This window comes from Malania oleifera, chromosome 5 (assembly GCF_029873635.1).
Source record: "Malania oleifera isolate guangnan ecotype guangnan chromosome 5, ASM2987363v1, whole genome shotgun sequence".
NCBI lineage: Eukaryota > Viridiplantae > Streptophyta > Magnoliopsida > Santalales > Ximeniaceae > Malania > Malania oleifera.
In genome coordinates, this window is record NC_080421.1 from 21722773 (window position 1) to 21744826 (window position 22054).

At 36.4% G+C, this 22054-nt stretch overlaps 1 protein-coding gene across 1 annotated transcript; it reads left to right on the plus strand.

Annotated features, from left to right (window-relative positions):
• The first annotated feature begins 1388 nt into the window (after positions 1 to 1388).
• On the plus strand, positions 1389 to 7651 carry LOC131155885 (uncharacterized). Its single transcript, XM_058109333.1, has 3 exons — positions 1389 to 1640; positions 3605 to 3789; positions 7444 to 7651. The coding sequence occupies exons 1-3, from the start codon at positions 1389 to 1391 to the stop codon at positions 7649 to 7651; spliced, it is 645 nt and encodes a 214-aa protein (XP_057965316.1).
• Positions 7652 to 22054: the final 14403 nt, after the last annotated feature.

Sequence of the window (22054 nt, forward strand, 5' to 3'; positions counted from 1 at the left end):
AATACACATGCATAAAAGAACGAGACAAACCCTTTCACATGGCACATAACATTATGCAATAAGCAAGCCATACAAGAAAAACTACTAGAAATGATCAAAATTAAGCAAAAAGGGTCCTAGGATTTTTCTAAAATTTTCTCCATTTTATGAGGTTTTATGCAATTTTTGAAGATTTTAAAGGAAAATTTTAAAAATTTTATCTATTTTGTGAATTTTTAAATTTTTATTTTTATTTTTTGCCTTTTTAATTAAAAAAATTGAGATAATTTTTTTTATAATTTTTCTTTATTTTTTTTGTGATTTTTTTGTAATTTTTCTCGATTTTTTGAATTTTTAATGAGTTAAAGATGATTTAAATATTATTTTTAATTAAAAATGTGGGAGCAATTCAAACTGTTGAATTGAGTCGAACCATATCAACAAGGAAGACCCAAATTGACCTGGATTGAAGAAGAGAGGAGAGGCGAGCAGAGTCCACGATTTTGCCAAGTGTCAACCATTGAGAGGTGACAAATGGCACACATTCGACGATTGGATGACTTTCTTTTTTCTTTTTTTGAAAAAAAAAAAACATGAAGGTGATACGTGGCAGGGTGACATTATGATGACCTCACTAGCCACGTTAGGTGGTACGGGGTACCTTGTAGAGACCCGGAAAAATAAAATAATAAAAGAAAATGAGAAAATTAGGTTTTTGGCTGGAAGAGCAGAAAATCGGTGACGATTTTTTGGAGGGAATAGAAAATCAGTGACAATTTGGGAGAGGAACCCGGTTAATAGGAAACCAGCGATAGTTTTCTAGAGGGAACAGAAAATCGGCGACGGTATTGGAATTTACCGCAGAGCGAAAACGGGTAAACAGTAAAAATTGGGCCGGTTAAATAGAAAGAAAATCGGCGATGGTTTTCTCTGCAGTGGGCCTATTAAGGAGATCCTGTGAGCATTTTTATTAAACCAAACAATTCTCTCTCTCTCTCTCTCTCTCTCTCTCTCTCTCATGCAACCCACAATCCCCTCTTCCTTCTCTCTTCAATTTTGGCCTCATTTTAGCCCAAATTGATGATTAGGAACCACCACGGGATTCCGGGGAAGATTCTCTGCAACCTGCACGGAGCAGATTTTTAAGTTGAGGTTGCGGAGTACCATCCCAAAATCAGGGTAAGTGGTGTATTTCTGGGTTTTTAGTTAATTTAGAACATATGAAACCTAGGAAATGCTAAATGGAAATTATTCTGGGAGTTGTGTTGAATAATTTGGGGAAAATGTGAATTGCAGGTTTTTGGGCTACGAACGCCGAAGGGCATAGGAAATTGGGTGTTTTAGCAAAATCTCGGTAAGCCAAGTAAGGGGAATAAATTATAACAGTTACCTAGCAGGTGATGTTAGAGATGGCTAGGAGTTCGGGAGGGCGGAGCTGCATGATTGAGCAGTTCACAAGTATGAGACCTATATCGTTTTCTGGAGGAGCTGACCCACTTGTGGCTGAGAACTGGGTCCAGGATATGGAGGACATGTTGGCAGTTTTGCTGTGTATAGATGAGCTAAAAGTTTCCTTTGCGACATTTAAGCTGACAGAGGAAGTAAAGCGCTTGTGGAGATCAACAAGATTGTTGGAGGAGAAGAGACCGGAACCTATAGCGGTGATATGGAGTCATCTCAGGGAGATCTTTTTTGAGAGATACTTTCTGTTGGAATTGGTGTATTCCCAAGAGGGGGGGTGAATTGGGTATTTAAAAATTCCTCCTAGATTTGGTCCAAATTCCACAACCAGTATTACCCAAACTTAGGGTCTTTCTATATATTCATAAACCCAATTTATCTCAATAGTGAAACATAAACATTCAAGTGTTGGAATTTAAAATGCTAAAATTAAAAGCAGGCACAAGAAATGTTATCGGGATTCGGCCAACTGTGCCTATGTCCTCGCCTCAGCTCGCAAGCCTGAGGATTACCACTATTGCTCACTTAATGAGTGGAGCGACACCTTTTACAACCAGGTCAAATTCTTATGGCCGACTTCAACCTTTACAAATTCTCCTTACGAGGCAGAGAAGGCCCTACCAATCCTTACGGCCTCGATCAACACCCCCTCAGGTCACACCTGAAATACAACAATGAAATACAAATTTGTGTACAGTTCAAAGTGTTTCTATCACAAGAAGATTTGCACCAATACACACATGCAATAATCAATGCACTTCCAACAGATAAGAACTATAAACTCGGTGCAACAATGTGTAATAGCACTCAATCTAATGTCAATAGGCAATTAATTGCAAGAGTGTATTTTCAAACAATCTTTGAAACAATATATCAAAGTATCTCCAATCACAAGTATGGTTTCAAAGATATCCAACAAGTGTAATCAAAACAATTTTTGCACAATCAAAACACAAACATAATGAGTCTTGCAATAATGATGCAAAGACTCACTAGTTAAAAGTTTTCCCCACACAAGGATTTATTAATTAAACCGGGGGGGGGGGGGGGGAAATTGGCTAAACTCTCAATCATAAATCAAACACATAATCAACACAATAAGAGTTTTAGCAAGTCGTACAATTTAAAATCACTCAAAGATACTTCGATTTAGCAAAAGGAATGGCAAAGGATGAGTGTATTTGGCTTTGGGTAGGAAGAGAGGCTCTAAAAAATTTAGAGAAAATTTTGGCTAATCAAATCCTTAGTCATATCTTAATATTTCAAATGAACACATATTTATAGATATACCCAAAATTATGATTGTTGGGGATGGATACCACGGAGATTATTAAAATTGTTTTAAACGAGTTTAATCAAAATAACCCTGTTTTAACCTCAGTAAAAATTAAGCAACCCGAGAGTTTCGGTCGACCATATTTAAGGTTCGATCGACCAAATCACTAAGTTCGGTTGTCCATGGCATTTTTGAACTAAGGTTTTGGTCAACCATATTTAGGCGATTTTAGACCCTCTGATTTTCGGTTGACGAGGGTAGGTTCAATTGACCAAATTCAGAGGTTTGGTCGACTAGGTCAAATATGAACTAAGGGTTTCGTTGACCAGAGCGTTGGGAATCACCCACGTGTCAGTTCGGTCGATCATACAGTTCAAGTTCATTTTAAAATGGTCTACCAAATAGTCAACCTGTTGACCCTGGGAGGTTCGGTCGACTGAAGTTCTATGTAGGTTCTGGTTCGGTCTACCGAGCACACTTAGGTTGCGCATTTAAGTCCTGATTTTGAATATTAATTTTATCTGATAGCATAAATTAAAATGAGGACTTACTCTAAGTATCTGTGTAAGGTCCTAGGGTCTTTCTAAGGTCCTTTTACCTAGACCCAAAAATCCAGTGTCGGTCGACCGAAGGGTGATCCCTAAGGTCGTTCAACGGTCTTGAGCTTATAGGTTCCTACATGCATGATATGCATCAATTACTACAGACCGTTGGAATTTAAATAATATTACAGACCCGAATTAAAAATACAAAGAAATTAAACACTTTGGGTCTTCTTTTTTTTTTCAAGTCAATATGTGCCGCCATATGATTTCGCCAATTTGATCTTGCCCACAAACTCGACAAACATTAAATACCTTTTATTTGTCATTATAAAAAATGAGATAGGACTCAAAAATTCAACACTTTCCCGCTACTGTTAAGAATGCGAAAGCGGCGGAGTTTCTGCATCTGACGCAGGGACCAATGACAATACAGCAGTATGCGGCGAGATTTATTGAGCTGTCTTGGTTTGCTCCGTATTTGGTATCTGATGAGGAGAGGAAGGTGAGGAAATTTAAGGAAGGTCTGAGGTAAAGTCTATTTGAGCTGGTTATAGGCTTTCGGGCTTAGACCTTTGCAGAGGTAGTAGACAGAGCTGCAGTGATTGAGGGTGGCCTTCAGAGAGGCACTGCAGTGCAGAGCCAGGGGAAGAGACCCGCCCCTTTAGATGTTCAGGCAGGGTCCAATCGAGGGCCTTGGAGGACGTAGAATAGTAGGGGAGGACAGAGACAGATAGTGAGAGATCGGGTTGTATAGGGTAATCATACGCCCCCTTCTTGTTCTATATACTATAGGAGACACTCAGGAGAGGGCCAGGTTAGGGATATTGTGTGTTTTCAGTGTTATTAGCCTGAGCATATGGTGAGAGATTGCCAAGAATTGCCAGTTGCTGTGCCTGCTTATAGACTATACTGAGGAGGTCATCAGGGACCTTGAGGTGAACAATAGAAGAATATTGCCCCAGATCAAGCCTATGCGCTGACACCGATGGATGTAGAGGCAGTAGGAGATGTTGTGATAGGTACAGTTTCAATTCTGTCATTTACAACTACTGCTTTATTTGATTCAGGGGCGACTCATTCTTTTATTGCCCAGGAGTTTGTTAAATTTTATGGGTTAGAAACACAGCAGTTGGGTGTCAGTTTGTCAGTGGTTACACTGTCAGGGGCCATGGAAATATGTGATAAAGTACTTAGTAACTGTCCGATATGCATTCAGAGGAGGATTTTATTGGCTAATCTGGTGGTCTTGGATATGCATAGGTTTGAGGTGATACTGGGGATGGACTAGCTAGTTGCTCACTATGCCAATATAGATTGTCAGCAAAGAAAGGTAGTGTTCAGACCTTCATGGGAACAGGAGTACAGGTTTGTGGGGTCTTGTGTGTGTACCCAACCATAGTTATCCACTATTCAGGCGAGGCAGTTGCTGCTAGAGGGTTGTCGAGGTTATGTGGCCTGTGTAAAGGCGGTATCAGAAGGGGAGTTAAGATTAGAGGATATCTCGATAGTGAGGGATTTCCCTAATGTTTTCTTGTAGGATTTGCTAGGACTACCTCTTGATTGTGAGGAAAAGTTTTCTATTGATCTAGTACTTGGGATAGCGCCGATTTCGAAAGCGCCGCAAAATGACACCGGCAGAGCTGAAAGAATTAAAGGATCAGTTGCAAGAATTGTTAGGCAGGGGATTTATTTGGTCCAACGTGCCGCCTTGGGGAACGCCAGTATTATTTGTGAAAAAGAAAGATAGGTCGATGAGAATATGCATCAACTACTGAGAAATTAATAAAGTGACTATTAAGAATAAATACCCACTTTCTTGCATTAATGATTTGTTTGATCAGCTACAAAGGACACAAGTTTTCTTGAAGATAGATTTGTGGTCTGGGTATCATTAGGTAAAGGTCAGAGTAGAGGATGTTTCAAAGATGACATTCAGGAATCGGTATGGCCATTATGAATTCTTGGTTATGCCGTTTGGACTGAAAAATGCTCCTACAGTGTTTATGGATTTGATGAACCACCAGTATTTAGATCAGTTTGTGGTGGTATTCATTGACGATATACTGGTATATTCAAAGAGCTTGGAGGAGCACAAGGAACATCTGAGAATAGTACTTCAGGTGTTGAGAGAAAGAAGATTGTATGCAAAATTCAAGAAGTGCGAGTTCTGACTAGAGCAGGTTACCTTCCTCGGGCATGTGATCTCTAGGGGTGGTATCTCTATAGATCTGAGTAAGATTGAGGCGTTAATAGATTGGGTATGACCAAAAAATATGTAGGAAATTAGAAGTTTCCTAGGATTGGCTGGGTACTACAGCACATTTGTTGATGGTTTTTCCAAATTATAGGGGCCGTTGACTAGATTGACCAGGAAAGGGGTGAAATTTGAGTGGTCTGATGAATATGAGCAGAGCTTCCAGGAATTGAAGAATTGGCTCATCACTACACCAGTGTTGATGATTCCTTTAGGTGAAAAAGGTTTTTTGATTTACAATGATGCATTGCATAAAGGGCTTGACTATGTTCTGATGCAGCAAGGGAGAGTGATAGCGTATGCCTCACGACAGTTGAAATAATATGAGAAGAATTACCCTACCCATGATCTGGAATTGGCAGTTGTGGTTTACACACTAAAGATTTGGACACATTATCTTTATGGGGGTAGGTGTGAGATTTTTACTGACCACAAGAGTTTAAAATACTTTTTTCACGCAGAAACAACTAAACATAAGGCAAAGGAAATGGTTGGAACTGATAAAAGATTACGATTGTACCATTAGTTACCACCCGGGAAAAGCTAATGTGGTGGCTGATGCCTTGAGCCGGAAGTTAGTGGGTGCATTGGTATCTGCAGTGGTGATACAACATCCAATTCAGAACGATCTGGAGAGACTGGGGATAGAACTTGTAGAGGGTGATCATCATACATTTATTGCCAATATGGTGTTGCAACTGACTCTATATGAAAGAATTAAAGTAGTACAAAGGAGTGATGTAAAGTTGGTGGAGCTTATAGAGAAAGTATAGGATGACCAAGAGGCAGATTTCAGTATCTTAGATGATGGAACCTTGAGGTTTCGTACTAGGTTATGTGTACCTACTGATCCTGAGATTAAGAAAGTGATTCTAGAAGAAGCGCACCGATCCTTGTATACAGTACATCCTAGTAGCACTAAAATGTACAAGGATCTTCTAGAATATTTTTGGTGGAGTGAAATGAAAAAGAGAGATTGTTAAGTTCGTAGCACAGTATTTGACATGCCAATAGGTGAAAGCTAAGCATCAGAGACCGGTGGGGTCCTTGCAGCCGCTGTATATTCCTGAGTGGAAGTGGGAGCATATAGTGATGGATTTTGTCACAAGTTTGCTGCCAGCATTATATGGACAGGACACCATTTGGGTAGTTGTAGAACAACTTGGAAGACTACCCATTTTCTACCTATCAGAGTTAACTACTCCTTAAACAGAGTTATACATTCAAGAGATAGTGAGAATACATGGCGTGCCAGTATCCATAGTTTCAGATCAAGACCCACGGTTCACATCCCATTTATGGAGGAGTTTATAGGAGGCCATGGGTTCTCAGTTGTCATTCAGCACAACATTCCATCCTTAGGAAGATAGACAGACGGAGAGGATGATACAAATATTGGAGGATATGCTACATGTATGTGTGCTAGACTTTGGAGGCAGTTGGTTACAATTTATACCACTAGTCAAGTTTGCGTATAATAACAGCTATCAGACCAGCATTGGGATGTCACCATTTGAGGCATTGTATGGTAGGAGATGCCGATCCCCATTGTACTGGGATGAGATTGGAGAGAGACAGATCTTGGGGTCAAAGCTGATACAACAGACTTAGGATAAAGTCAGACTCATTAGGGACAGGATCAAAATAGCGTAGAGTCGGCAGAAGAGTTATGCAGATACTCGTCAACGAGAGTTAGAGTTTGACGATGGAGACCACGTAGTTTTTAGGGTGGCACCGTTTAAAGGAGTTATGGAATTTGGGAGGAAGGGTAAACTAAGCCCTAGGTATATTGGACCGTTCCAGATTCTTGAAAGAGTGGGTTCAGTTGCCTACAGGTTGGCGTTACTACCGACTTTATCCATAATTCACGATGTATTTTACATCTCTATGTTGAGGAAATATGTCCCAAATCCCTCCCATGTGATTAGATATGAGGCATTGGAGCTCAATGATGCTTTGTCTTATGAAGAAGTGCCAGTACAGATTTTGAATCGGAAAGAACAAAAGCTGCGTACGAAAAGCATACCACTGGTAAAAGTTCTGTGGTGCAACTATGCAATAGAGGAAGCTTCTTGGGAATTAGAGGAGAAGATGCACCAGAGATACCCACAGCTGTTCAGTGGGAACCAGGATTAAGTTATGTAATTCAATTTGTATAGTATAGGTAGAATTTTGGTTTTAATGGTTTTGGGGAGAATTTTCTTTCAATGGTTGTAATCTCCTAGAACCCCCTTTGTAACCACCTTATTCCTTCGCCATAAGTGAGGGTAATTAATAAAAATGGTGGTGTTTTCTTTAAAAATGGAAATGTGGAGGATGACAAATTTCAAGGACGAAATTTTATAAGGAGGGGAGAATGTAGAGACCCGGAAAAATAAAATAATAAAAGAAAATGAGAAAAGAAGGTTTTTGGATGGAAGAGGAGAAAATCAGTGATGATTTTCTGGAGGGATTAGAAAATCGGCAACAGTTTTGGAGAGGAAGCCGATTAATAGGAAATCAGCGACGATTTTTTGGAGGGAATAGAAGATCGGCGACGATTTTAGAATTTACCGCAAAGCGATAATGGGTAAATGGTAAAAATCAGTCCGATTAAATAGAAAACTGGCGATGGTTTTCTCTACAGTGGGCGTATTAAGGAGAACCCGCAAGCATTTTTATTAAACCAAACAATTATCTCTCTCTCTCTCTCTCTCTCTCTCTCTCTCTCCCCCCCCCCCCCCAATGCAACCCACAAACCCCTCTTCCTTCTCTCTTTGATTCCGGCCTCATTTTAGCCCGAATTGATGATCAGGAACCATCACGGTGTTCCTGGGAAGATTCTCTGTAACTTGCGCAGAGTGGATTTTCAAGTTGGGGTTATAGGGCACCATCCCAAAACCAAGGCAAGTAGTGTATTTCTGGTTTTTTAAGTTAATTTAGAGTATATGAAACCCAGGAAATTCTAAATGGAAATTATTCTGAGAGTTGTGTTGAATAATTTGGGAAAAATGTGAATTGTAGGTTTTTGGGCTACGAATGCCAAAGGGCATAGGAAATTGGGTGTTTTAGCGAAATCTTAGTAAGCCAGGTAAGGAGAATAAATTATAGCTATTTTGTTTTCTGAAAATTACGGGTTGAGAAATATGAGAAATGGTATTATGATATTTTACTTGAAATTTATTTATGATATTAACATCAGATGAAATTTGTGTGGCATATGATTTATATTGAGATTTTTTTAAAACTAGGTTAAATGCTTTACCCTGATAATGTGAGATTATGAAATGTGAATTGATGTATGAGATTTAAAATGGGGAAAAATGATGAAAGTGGAATATACTGAAAAATGTATATCTTCTGAGATATGAAAATGTTTTATTAAGAAATGTGAATTATGTGAAATGAGATGTGTATATGTATTTATGAGATGAAATGGGAATTGAATTAATGAAATACCATTGAAATGATGAAATGAGTTGAGAATATTGAAAATGTGAACATTGCAATGATAATACTGCAATGAGAATAATGATATGTGAATAATGATATGAGAATATGAAATTGAGAATATGAGTATTGTAATGTGAATACTACAATACAGATATTTAAATACGAATATGAGAAATGTGGATATAAGAAATATGAATATGAGATATGTGAATATGAGAAATGTGAATATTGCAACGTTAATTCTGCAATATGAATAATGAGTTATGAGAATTGAAATATGGAATTCCGAAATAGGAATACAGAAATGTGATTGATGAAATGTCAATACTGCATGATGATTGTTGGTATGTGGTAGTGATAACCCTGATGGATGGATATGGAAACCCTAATGATGGGTTGTGATGTTGAGCACGATACCATTGCTAGTGGTGTTAGTGCAACCACACAAGCTCGTGGAGCATGTGGCGTGACAGTAGACTGAGCTGTATAGTAGAGTTGTCGTGCCCCTAAGTCCATATCAGGGCTATTGGCCTGCCAGTTGTACTACAGACACGAGATATATGATATGAAATTTGACCTAACTGGGTTGGCCAACCGCGGTTAGGTCCAGCCTTCGGGCCGCACAACCCTATTCATGGGGGGAAGCATGACATTGAAAGATATCCTCAGGGTAGCCATGAGTATAGACACGGATGTATCGGCAACTAGGGACACTCATGAGCTAGATATGGAAATGGAAATGAAAATGGAAATGAAATGAGAATGGAAATGAAAAAGAAAATGAGAAATGAAATAGCGTGAGTTAATAAATAATTAAAACGAAGTAAAACACACCGCCTGAGGGCTTACTGAGTAAGGTGAGTGCTCTGATATGTATCAGTTGTAGCTGAATCCAAGTTAATCGGGTTAGGATGCAAACAATATCAGGGAAAAGGGAAGCTGCTTGTATGGGCGGGCAAGCTTCCCTATTCTCAGGAACTTTTCTAGTAATTATGGGTTGCGTGTGTATGGTTTTGGAAATGAAAGTAAAAGCTTATGAAAGCTTGTGTTGTATATTTAAATGAGTATGATTGTGGAAATGGTATATTTTCTCAAAAGATATTATTACTAAAACGGATATATGTTATGATATAATGAATCTTATATTGCCACACACTATAGATAATTTATTCCGTCTTACTGAGATGTGTTTCACCCAATCATTTAAATATTTTAGGGAACTAAGATAAACTTGGTGATAGAGCTCCAAGGTAGAGGGGAGCAGATACCCTGAGTAGTCAAGGTGAGTATTTTAAGTTAGGGAGGTTTGATTCCCCTAGAGTTTTTGTGGTTGACTTGTATATATGGATGGTAGTACTTTGGTATGTGTATTTGTTGTGGTATGTATATATATATATATATATATGAAATGACTTCCGCTATTAGAATTTAGTACATGTATATGGTTGTCTACTTGGTACCCACTTTCGGGTTGGATTATGTAATGTGGTATCAAAGGTTGATGTGGCCGATATGTGATATATGTGTTATTTGTTATATGAAAAAAAAAATGGTATGAAAAATAGGGGCGTCACACACTTGCCACCAGCCTAGACCGCAACACTTGGATTGTTGATGTGGCAGCAATCCAGCTATTCCCAAAAAAACACAAATCAGATGACCTGAACTGTGCCACGCCACATGTTGATGTCACTCACCATACGTGGCCTAGAATGCGTCACCACCTGGCGGGTGATAGAGAGCCACTATCGAAACTTTTTTAAAATATATATATATATATATATTTTTTTTTAAAAATCTCTTTTTTTTTTCATTTCTCTCTCTCTCTCTCTCTCTCTCTCTCTCTCTCTCTCTCTCTCTCTCTCTTTTCTCCATCTCTTCTGTTTCTCTCAAATATGAGTAGTCACTTCCAAGTTGTTCTGACTATTCTGAAGATTTGGGACGCTAGTTCTCAAATTTGAGTAGTCACTACCAAGTTATTCTAACTATTTTGAATATTTGTGGCATTGGTTCCCAAATTCGAGTAGTCTCATCCAAGTTGTTTTGGCTATTTCAAAAAATATGAGTAGTTGCATCCAAGTCATTTTGACTACCTCGAAAAATCTGAGTAGTCATTCCCAAGTTGTTTTGGCTACCTCAAAAAATTTGAGTAGCTTCAACTAAGTTATTTTGACTATCTTGGAGGCATATGACATTAGTTCCCAAATTCAAGTAGTCGCATCTAAGTCATTTTGACTACCTCAGAAAATCTGAGTAGTTGCATTCAAATTATTTTGGCTATCTTAGAAAATTTGAGTAGTCGCATCCAAGTTGCTTTGACTACTTTAGAAAATATGAGTAGTCGTTTCCAAGTTATTTTGGCTTTCGGAGGCACATAGCATTAGTTCCCAAAATTGAATAGTCACATCCAAGTTTTTTTGGCTATATTTGAGGTACGTGGCATTAGTTCCCAAATCTGAGTGGTTGCATCCAAGTTGTTTTGGCTATCTCGAAGGCATGTGGCATTAGTTCCCAAAATCGAGTAGTCGCATCCAAGTTATTTTGACTATCTCAAAGGTATGTATCAGTAATTCTCAAATCTGAATAGTCACTACCAAGTTGTTTCAGTTGTTTCAAAGGCATGTGGTAGTAGTTCCCAAATCTGAGTAGTTATTTTCAAAATTATGATGATTTATCTACCTTATTGGTAAGTGACATAGTTTCAAAACCTGTGGTAGTGACCTCTTCATAAACTAGGACAATTTACGCATACTTTGTAAGTTTGTTGAATTAACCTATATTTTATGCATATTTGTAAATCCATACATTTTTTCTATCGTTAGGGTTTTGTTATGCAAGGTCCAATCCAAAATTTGTGTCTTTTGTCTTATAGATTTGTTAATGAAGGATGCCAAGAGACAAGTCTTCCTGTCACCCTAAGTAACACATCTATAAAGAGGGACAGCTATAAACACCCCATTTTGTCCGGGGCTTATATAAAAAAAATTGGGTAAATTTTTTAATTCCATAAAATGGGAAAATACAAAGAAAATTTAGAATACATGGAAAAAAAAATTTGAATACATTAAAAAACAAAAAAATAATAAATAGAAAATGATAAAATGAAATAAAAAGAAGTGGGCCAACATTTTAACTTCAAATTCAAACCTGCAAAAGAAAATCCAACAATTAGACATGTGAGAAATGTAAAAAAATCGAAATAAATTTGATTGATTAAATTTAGTGTTGATTGACCTAATCAATATTAAATTGAATGAATCCCCAAGCCCATAAATAGAGAATTTTTTAGGTTGAGACAAATAAACACTGAAATTGAGACATACAAAGAGAATCAGAAAGGTATTGCTTATGAAAAGAATTGAGAGAGAATTACTAAGAGCTTGGGTGATTGAAATTGAAGAAGTGAGAGGAAGTTAAGGACTCATAAGTTTAAATTGCAGAAGTAGTGAGAAATTGGAAGTGAAAATTCAAAGGAGTAGGCTTAAAGATTGGAGGAGTTAGAAGACAGAGGTTGGTTTTCTTTAATTTTATTTAATTCTATTTTTGCTCCTTGGATAATTAAAATTGTAAAATTAAAAATTCAACATTTTTGTGATTTGAATGTAATTAGGAATTTTAATCCAGATTTGATTATCTACATTCAGATTTAATAACTTGGTTCTAAGACCCAACCCTAAAACCTGGGCTAACTTGACCCATCCAAGTCAATTGACCCAATTACCCACCTAGATCTGAACCAAAAGACCGTCAACTTGACCTAAGTTCTGGTCCATTCAAGCAAAGCCCAATAAGCTTAAAATCTTTCTAGCTAAACAGGCTGGCCCAAAATCCTAGACTCCATATGCTTATGGCTCAATTGGGCTAACCTAAGCTTAGACTCAATTCCGAATCCAAACCCAAATGGGTCTAGCAACTAACCCAACTAACCCGAGCCTAACACCCTAACCTTACCTAATCCTGGGTAGATTAACTTAGCCTAAGACCCCGCTGATCCAATCTAATCCAGCCAAGCCTAACCTTCATTAAACCCTTACTTTAACCCGAACTTGAGCCAGAACCTAACTTAGGTTAGAATCCAACCTAATCAACCCCTAATCCCTGTTTGAATCCAAAGAAAGTGCAAGAAAATTGAATAAAATTCATGATAATCACACAATAAAAAGAAAGAAAAGGGGTGGTTACTCATCTTTTATGGGATTGGATTTGTTGTTCTCTGCTCCTGCTATTGAATTGAAACATGCAAGAAAATCAGGGAGAGAGATAGAAAGAATAGGAAAAAAAAAAAAAAAAAAAGGAAAGGTGAGATCTGAAAAAGGAAGGAAATAAAAGAGAAAAAGAGAAAGGGAAAGGGAAAGACCTCTGCAAGGAAAGAAGAGATAGAGGAAACATAGAAGAGAAAGGAAAAAAGAGAAAAGGGAAGAGAGAGAGAGAGAGAGAGAGAGAGAGAGAGAGAGAGAGAGAGAGAGAGAGATATCTATGAGAGATTACGAGACAGAGAGAGAAGAGAAAGAAAGAACAGGAGAAAGGGGGAGATTTGTGTGGGAAAAAAAGAAAGAGAGGGATCTAGGTAGAGAGAAAGAGCAGATCGAAGATAGAGAGAAAAAAAGAAGGGGGAACTAGAGAGAGAAAATTCGAGAGAAGGGAGAAAGAAAAGAGATAAAAAGAAAAGTAAACAAAGAAAAGGTTTTTTTTTTTTATATTAAGTTTTAATTTTTTTAAAAAATAAATAATCATAATAAATAAACAGTGGGACACGTGTCACCATACGAATGGTGATTGAGAGATATGGTGTGATCTCGAGAGGGGGATGAATTGGGATTTAAAAATATTTTACTAATTTAAACTTCACCGATTCACCACATTAAATCTCATTTAAGAATTAAAACGTGTATGAAAAATAAGAATGACAATAAATAAACATTCATACACATGCGAAAATTAAAGTGTGGAATTTAAATGAGTGAGAGAGAGAGAGAGAGAGAGAGAGAGAGAGAGAAGATTTGTTATCGAGGTTCAGCCAATCTTGCCTACGTCCCCGCCTCAAACCAAACCAGTTTAGAAGATTCCACTTCCTTTGCTCACCTACTAGGTGGAGAGACACCGTTAAAACCTCTCTTTACGAGGCAAGGTAAACCTCGGCTCAAATTTCGGGGTTGAGCCACAATCTACAACTACACCTTACAAGACGATGCTCCTAGTTCTCCTAATTGGGTTTGAACCAATCCGGTGCATGTTACAGGTCAGTGCAATCCTCTTCCGACCACATGCCAGGAATACAACAATAATAAAAATTTGCGTATAGAGAGAATGCTTCTCAGATAAACAAAGATGTACACAATGAAAGCTCTAATATGTACTCTCAAATGATTTCAAAAAAAAGCTTAATAGAGTAATGATTTTTTTTCTCAAAAATATTTTTCAATAAAACGTGAGAGTATGTAAAATGATTTCTTTTTAAAACGACCTTTTTAAACACTTTCAAAAATTAAAAGACTTCTAAGCAAAATATATTGAATTGAATATGTGCTCTAGCCTTTTTCTCAAGAAGCTTATCAAGCGAAATGTATATCAATTAATATATGCTCAAAGCTTACATGAATACCCCAAAGAATTTCTCCAAAAAAAAAAAAATTTTAAATAAAAGAATAGGAGAAACAAGGGATTTCTTTCCCAAATGATTGACCATCAAAAATAAGGCTTTCAAGTTATATATATATATATATATATATGAATGATGATATAAGCTTGAGCCTTTTCAAATAAAACCCCAATAATATTTTTCTCTAAAAAGATATTCAAGAAGAGTAGGAGAAATATGAACTTTGATTTTTAAAATAATAAGGAAACTTTCAAGCTATATATTATGAAAGTGAATATAAGCTTAAGCCCTCCAATAAACCCTTGAAAGGTTTTCCCCCCCAAAAAAAATTTTCAAATAAAAGGAGTATGGGATAAATTTAAACTTTGAAAATTATACAAAGGCTATGAAGCAATATATATATATATATAAACTTGAATATATATGCTCAAACCTTTTTTAAAACAAAACCACCAAATATTTTTCTCCAAAAATATTTTCAAATGAAAAGTAGAGGAGAAACTTTGGTATTTGGAAAAAATGAAAATAAAAGGGTTATTAAGCACAAAAAGGTTTGAGCATATCACACACACACACACACACACATATGAAAGATAATATATGCTTAAGCCTTTTAAAACAAAATTACCTCAAGAAAAAAGAAGTCTTTTAAGCAAGAATATATGAGCTGATATGTGGTCCAAGATTTCTTCAATAACCCACAAGATTTTCTCCCAAGAAGAATTTTCAAGATGAAATAGTCGGAGAAATATGAAATTTAAAGCACAAAGGGGTATAAAAAATGAGGGAGAAATAAATAATAAGCAAGTATACTCTCAAGGGATTTTTCCACCTTTTACAAGTGCTTGAGGTTTATATTTATAGGCTAAAACCAAAACTAGCCGTTTTATGGCCGTTGGGGGAAGATATAGTATTATATCTAAAAAAAAACCAGCCGTTTTTGCTCGTTGGGGTGCTTTCTGCGCGAACACTTTTCAGTTTTTTTGACATAACGTTTACTATAGAATACTAAATTAGACGTTCTTGGTATCAAAAGAAAGTTAAGAAAAAATACCACAACTTTTATGTTGAACACTTTTTTGGATAAGAAGTTATAGATTGAGAAAAATGCTCATCAATAAGATGGAAGAAACATAAAGGAAAATTTTCTACTAGGTACATCTTTCAGTGTTTTGACCATAACATTTTGTATACGACTCTAAATTGGACGTTCTTAGTATCAACAAAAAGCTAAGAGAAAATACCACAACTTTCATGTTGAACACTAGTTAAGATAAGAATTTATGAATTGATAAAAATGTTCATTTATACTATCCGGCCGGCTCACCAGTCAACTGACCCCTTTGTAAAAAAATAGTTTTTGCCTTCTTTTAACTTCAAAAACATTTTAAAACATTTTTATAAGTTAGGCATTTTAGGGAAAAATGTTTTTCATGTTACTTGGAGCTCCTATGGTCAATCTAAAGTCATATTTGAGTTTCAATTAAATCATATGTAATGCATGCACAATTAATCCCTAATTACTATTACAACCCAAAAATTAAACAAGTCTTCACACTTTTGCTCCTCGAATACACCATGGATTATGCCGGGGTTTGCTCGTTTAGGCACTTTTATGCTTCTATTAGGCATCCATTACTTGTGCTTCCCAAGATGTAAACCTGTTCACACTCAATGCACAAATGAGATGCTTGTTATTAGTCATAATCAAAACGGGGATCAGACTCAAAAAATCAACAGTGACATGTAGCACAACTAGGGCCACGTATTCGGAAAATGGCGTGGTGTAATCTTGCCCTACTAAGGTGTCTTTTCTCCAGATGGCCAAATGAGATGCTTGATACTGCCATGTGTCTTGTAAGGACCTTAAAAAAAATATTATTATATTAAATTAATTAATTAAACAAATAAAATGAATAGTCTTAAAAAAAATTGAATTGATTGAATTAATTAAATAAATAATATGATGGGCATATATGTATATATATATATATATATATATATATATGTATATAATAATAATTTCGTATTGGATATATATACATAAGTATAACTCTCCTTAAGCTAGAGCTTCAAGAGAATGAAATTGGTTTTCAATTTGAAACCACCCCCCCCCCCAACAGAACTGTGAGCATTCCCCATTTCTCTCTCCTCAAATCCACTTTCTCTCTTCTCAATTTCTTCAGTGAATCGTGTGCCGATTGAAGAACGAGAAGTATCCATGGGTTCCAAATTCGACCACCAACATTTTAACCAAAGTAGATTCGTGGTTTGGGCATCGTAGGCACCACTCCTGGGATAAGGCAAGGAGAATAAATTATGTTAGTTATTTTAGAAATTCAACCTGTTAAATTATAATATGTGATTATAAAATTGTAGTATTTGATTATATCGAATTTTTGGGATTAAGTTAAATTGTGGGAAATTGATTAAATTAGATTTTTAGGAATGTTTTGGGATTAAGTTAAACTACAGCAATTTGATTTATGGAATTTTGGGGAATATTTTGGAATTTGATTAAATTTAGGGGATTTAATCATATTAGTGTTTTTAAATATGGTAAAAATTAAATTTAAATATGGAATGTGGATCATACCCACATTTTCTTTAGAATTTAATCGGTTAACGGGAGCGTGTGAATCTAGAAATATTAAGATAATTGTAATTCTGGAGTTGAGCTGATTGAATTGGAAAATATGATTTTAGGATTTTGAGCTCCGAACGCTCTGAGCGTTGGTTTAAAGATCTTAGCAGACACCCTCTCAGTAAGCAGGTAAGGAGAATAAATTATAACAGATATTTTTGAAAAATTAATTGGTTAATTTAAAGTATGTAAAAATGAGAATACTATATGATTTTAGAAAAACTATGATATGGATATTTTCCCTATGATTATTATATTATGATTATTAGTCTAAAATTGTGTGGCATGAGGAATATGAAATAATTGTCTTATACTGGGAATGTGATTGATACTGAAATATATGATTTGCACTAAGAAATGATGTATGAGAAACACAAATATGATTTTATACAGTAATGAAGTTATGAGATATATAGATATGTTTCTATACAGATATGATAATATGAAATATACTAATATGTTTTAGATAGTTATGAAGATATGAGAAACCCAGATATGTTTTATATAGATATGATGATATGAGATTTATACACAAATATGTTTTTATACAAGAGTGATTATATGAGAATATAGATATATTTTATACTGAAATGATGATACGTGATATACATAGATGTGTTTATATAGAAATGATGATATGTGATATACACGGATACATTTTATACAGAAATGATAAGATGAGATCAATGGTTTGTATAAACTGGAGAAGATGGGTACGACTTAAATGAGGTGTATTTAGCTGATTTCCTGTTGGTATTGGTTTATGCTTATATGAGGGTTTTTTTCTTTTGTTTGTTTTGTTGTGTGGGGTGTTTTATTGGTTTGTAGGTCCTTGTTTTGTTTGTTTGGACTTGTAGCCCTGTTTTGGCTAGATGTTGGTATTATTTTTTGGGAGACCTTTAAATTTTATTTTTTTTTCTATTATAATCTCCCATTGCTTGTCTTGTAATCACAGTATTCCTCTGCCAAAAGAGAGGGTTTATCAATAAATAAATGGAGGTGCCGCCCTTCTTTGAAAAAAAAAAGAAAAAAGAAGATATATACAGATATGATAAGAATTATACAGATATGATGAGATATACAGATGTGATGAAAAATGAATACAGAAATGTGGAAATGAGAACCTTGATGGACTAGAGATATACAGAGAGCACAGTACCACTGCTAGCATATGTGTTAGTGTAACTACACGTCTTATATAGAGTGTGGCGAGATAGTCGATTGGGCCTATGAAGAGTAGAGTTACCCCCTGGGGTCTGGACCAGGATTGGGTAGGCCAACCATACTACAAACGCTTTAGTTTTGATCTAACCTAGTAGGCCAACCATTGTTAGGTCCCGCCTAAAGGCTGCACAACCCAGTCATGTGGGGTGAATGCATGATGATGTGACATGAATATCCTCAGGATGGTTCCTCATTACAGACGCGATAATTTTATGTTATAATATGATGAACAACCATGAGTTACAGACATGTTGTGCTATATGCTGATGGATACTCATGGGCTAGAATATGAATATGAGAAATGAAATGAAAAATGAACAGCCATGAGTTACAGACGTGTTGTTTTATATATTGGTGGATACTCATAAGTTAGAATATGATTGTAAGAAACGAAAGCTTATGGAAACATGCTGATATATGATTATGAGAATTGATAGGAAAGTTTATGAAACTATGATTTATATATAAATATGATTATAAGTACATATTTGTATATTTTTCTCAGTTGATATAATTATTTAAATGAATGTGCTATGATATAACAAAACTCATGTTGCCACACACTGTCAATAATTTATTCCATCTTACTAACAGGTATCTCACCAAGAATTTAAACATTTCAGGAAATCAGGATAGACAAGTGGAACGAGCTTCGAGATAGTGGAGATATAGTACCCTAGTATTCAGGGTAAGTGTTTTAGAGTTGGGGATATGTTCTGTATAGCCCTAGAGTATTTTATGGATTTCTGGGGATGTATCAGAGCTTAGGTTGCTAGGTTCTGCAGATTTCAGTGGAATACAATACTAGAGTATAGGAATGGATCTTGATGAGAATAGGAGATGGGTAGACTAGGATATAAGTTAGTCACTGTTGGAGGATAAGATTGAAATTTAGGGTTCTTGTTGACCTTATAGGTCGCGCCCGATTTTGATAATGACAAATACCTATTATATCTAATGGGTGTTTAAGATTATATGCAGGAACTCAAATTGGCAGATCAGGATGCACATAGAGAAAGTGAAGAGTCAAAACCTAATCATTCTTTGTTGTAATAATGTTTCTTTGATGTAAAGGGTCTATAATAGTAACTAGAGCTTATGCCTTGTATTGCATGCATCACCTACATGATCTGATAGCTAAGCTCAAACCAATCATAATGCAAAAATGACCTTAGAATGATTTTAGGGTTTACCCTTCGGTCGACCGACACCGGATTTTTTTAGTGTCTTCAAAATTGGACCCAAAGTGACCTTAGGACACTCACCTTTGCACTTGCATGTATTAGGCACTTGAATAGGGTTTGTATGTTTCGAAACGGGACCGAAATGCACACTTGGTGCACTTTCGGTCGACCGGCTAAGGCAGTTCATTTTGCCCTGGTCGACCGAAACTGACCTGGGTCAATAGTTGACCAAGGTCCTAGTCAACCGAACCAGGTAGTTCAAAAATCCCCGGTCAACCGAAACCTCCCTAGGTCAACATATTGACCATCTGGTCGACCAAGCCAAATTTGTACACCAACTACCTAGTTGACCGAGGGTCCTCGGAAAAAATCCCAACGGTCTGGTCGACCGAACAATCCAATTCAAAATGGCCCGATCAACTGAACCTCGGAGAAATGGGAAATCACCCACTTTCGGTTGACCAACCACTCAGTTCAAAAATGCCCTGATCGACCAAACCATATGAGTTGGTCGACCAAACTTGTTCTGGTCGACCGGACCTCTCGGGTTGCCTTGATTTTAACCGCAGTTAAACATTTTTTAAACAGGGTTAAAACATTTGAAATGTCATTAAACTTTCTTAATAATACCCAAAAGGTTCCTAACGGTCATATCTCTTCCCATGTCTATATATATGAGATCATTTGGGAAAATTATAGAGGGATTAGCTACTTTGATTAGGAGAAATTCTCTGAAATTTCCAAATCTTATAGTACTCATATCTAAGCCCCAACCACTCATACTTAACTTCTCTTATTGCTCAAAATCTCTGTAAGTCGATTGAGTGCTTGATTAGGAAGGTTTGCTCTCCCATTTTGATTAGATTGATTTGATTTTTACGGGAACTTAACCTAAGTGTTCTTAGGGGACTTTGTTAATAAGTCTCTCCTAAGAAGACTTATATATAACTTCTGAGTATTGCATAGTCATTGCAATATCTTGAGAAGTTTGTTTTTGTTTTTGGATTGCAAAAACTTTTCAAACATTTTCAAATATCTTGTGGTATTTATTTTGATATAACTTTGAGAAGATTTTTTTTTTGTGACAGTGATCTTTGTTGCAATATTCACTCACTCATATAGTATTTTCTGAATACAAAGATTACACATCTTTTGCAAACCAAGCATATACATCATTTGATGTTTACATGCTTGAGACATCCTACTGATTGAAATACTTGAGTCTTGACATCTTTGTGTGAACTTATTGGCTGAATATCTTGTGATACAAATATTGCTTGATTGATACTCTCACACACTCATTACACTGATAGTAAACACATATATCTGAGAGTTGAGATATTTGACCACATTGAGCTTACATATTATATCATTTGTGGTGTATGTAATTACGCATATTCAGTTACATATCTGCTTTACACGAAAGCACAATCACTGCACCATTTGATTGTAATACATATCTGTTGTATTTCCAGGCACAACCCTGAAGAGGGAGACTAGCCCTAGAATAGTCTCGGATTGGCTTAGACCCAATTTGTAAAGCTAGGTGCACCATCCTATTAAGGCGTGTAGGTTGAGGTCAGCCCCGCTAATTGACGTGGTTAAGGTTGAGGTCAGCCCTGTCCTAATTGACCTGGTTGTAATCGGTGTCGCTCCACCCTTAAGTGAGCTACTAGTGGAATCTTCGGTCTTACGAGCTAGAGGTGGGGACATAGGCACAGTTGGCCGAACCCCGATAACATATCATGTGTTTGTTCATATTTCTGCACTTTATATTTACAGCACGTGTATGTTATTATGTGAATGATGCGCTTGATTTAAATTTTCATATATTATATTTATCAGCGTATTTGGAACTGCATAGAAGGACCCTAGGTTGTAATACTCTGCTAACATCTAGCTCAACCTAGGAGAAAAGTTTAAAACTCCAATTCACCCCCCCCCCCTTCTTAGGAATACACCAATTCTAACAGTTTTATCTTGCAGCTTGGAGGCAGGAAATTCCATGGTGGTTTTTGTGATTTTCCTGGGGTGACGATTTCAGGAAAGCCATGGTAAACTATTGCCGGTTCTTGTTTTTGAGTGGTAAGACTGAATCTTAAATTGGGAAATTAAGGACGTTAAGATGAATGGTTATAGGAGAATATCTTATGGGTCTTAGCCAGATGAGTGTATTAGTTGTGTTATGATGATAGGGTTCTAATACTATTTTGATCCATTTTTAGGATGGAACCTGAGAATAATAATACGAATGCTAGTGGTGGTGGTGACGGTGCAGAGCCTTCTAGTATGGGCGGCAGTGATTCTGATGCAGTATTACGCAGCATCACCCAACAAGTGATGGCAGAGATGACTAGGAATCCAAGGGAACGGGGCTGCACGATTGAGCATGTTGGCCTGACATGGCTTTCGAATCTTGTTTTGAACAAATAAAGGTTAATTTAACATGTTTTTGT

Excerpts from the sequence above, each read along its gene's own strand:
- LOC131155885 (XM_058109333.1), top strand. The coding sequence starts at position 1,389 with ATGGCTAGGAGTTCGGGAGGGCGGAGCTGCATGATTGAGCAGTTCACA. Across the intron at positions 1,641-3,604 it reads AGAGACCGGAACCTATAGCG|GACTCAAAAATTCAACACTT; the intron begins GTGATATGGAGT and ends AAAATGAGATAG. Across the intron at positions 3,790-7,443 it reads AAATTTAAGGAAGGTCTGAG|ATATGAGGCATTGGAGCTCA; the intron begins GTAAAGTCTATT and ends CCATGTGATTAG.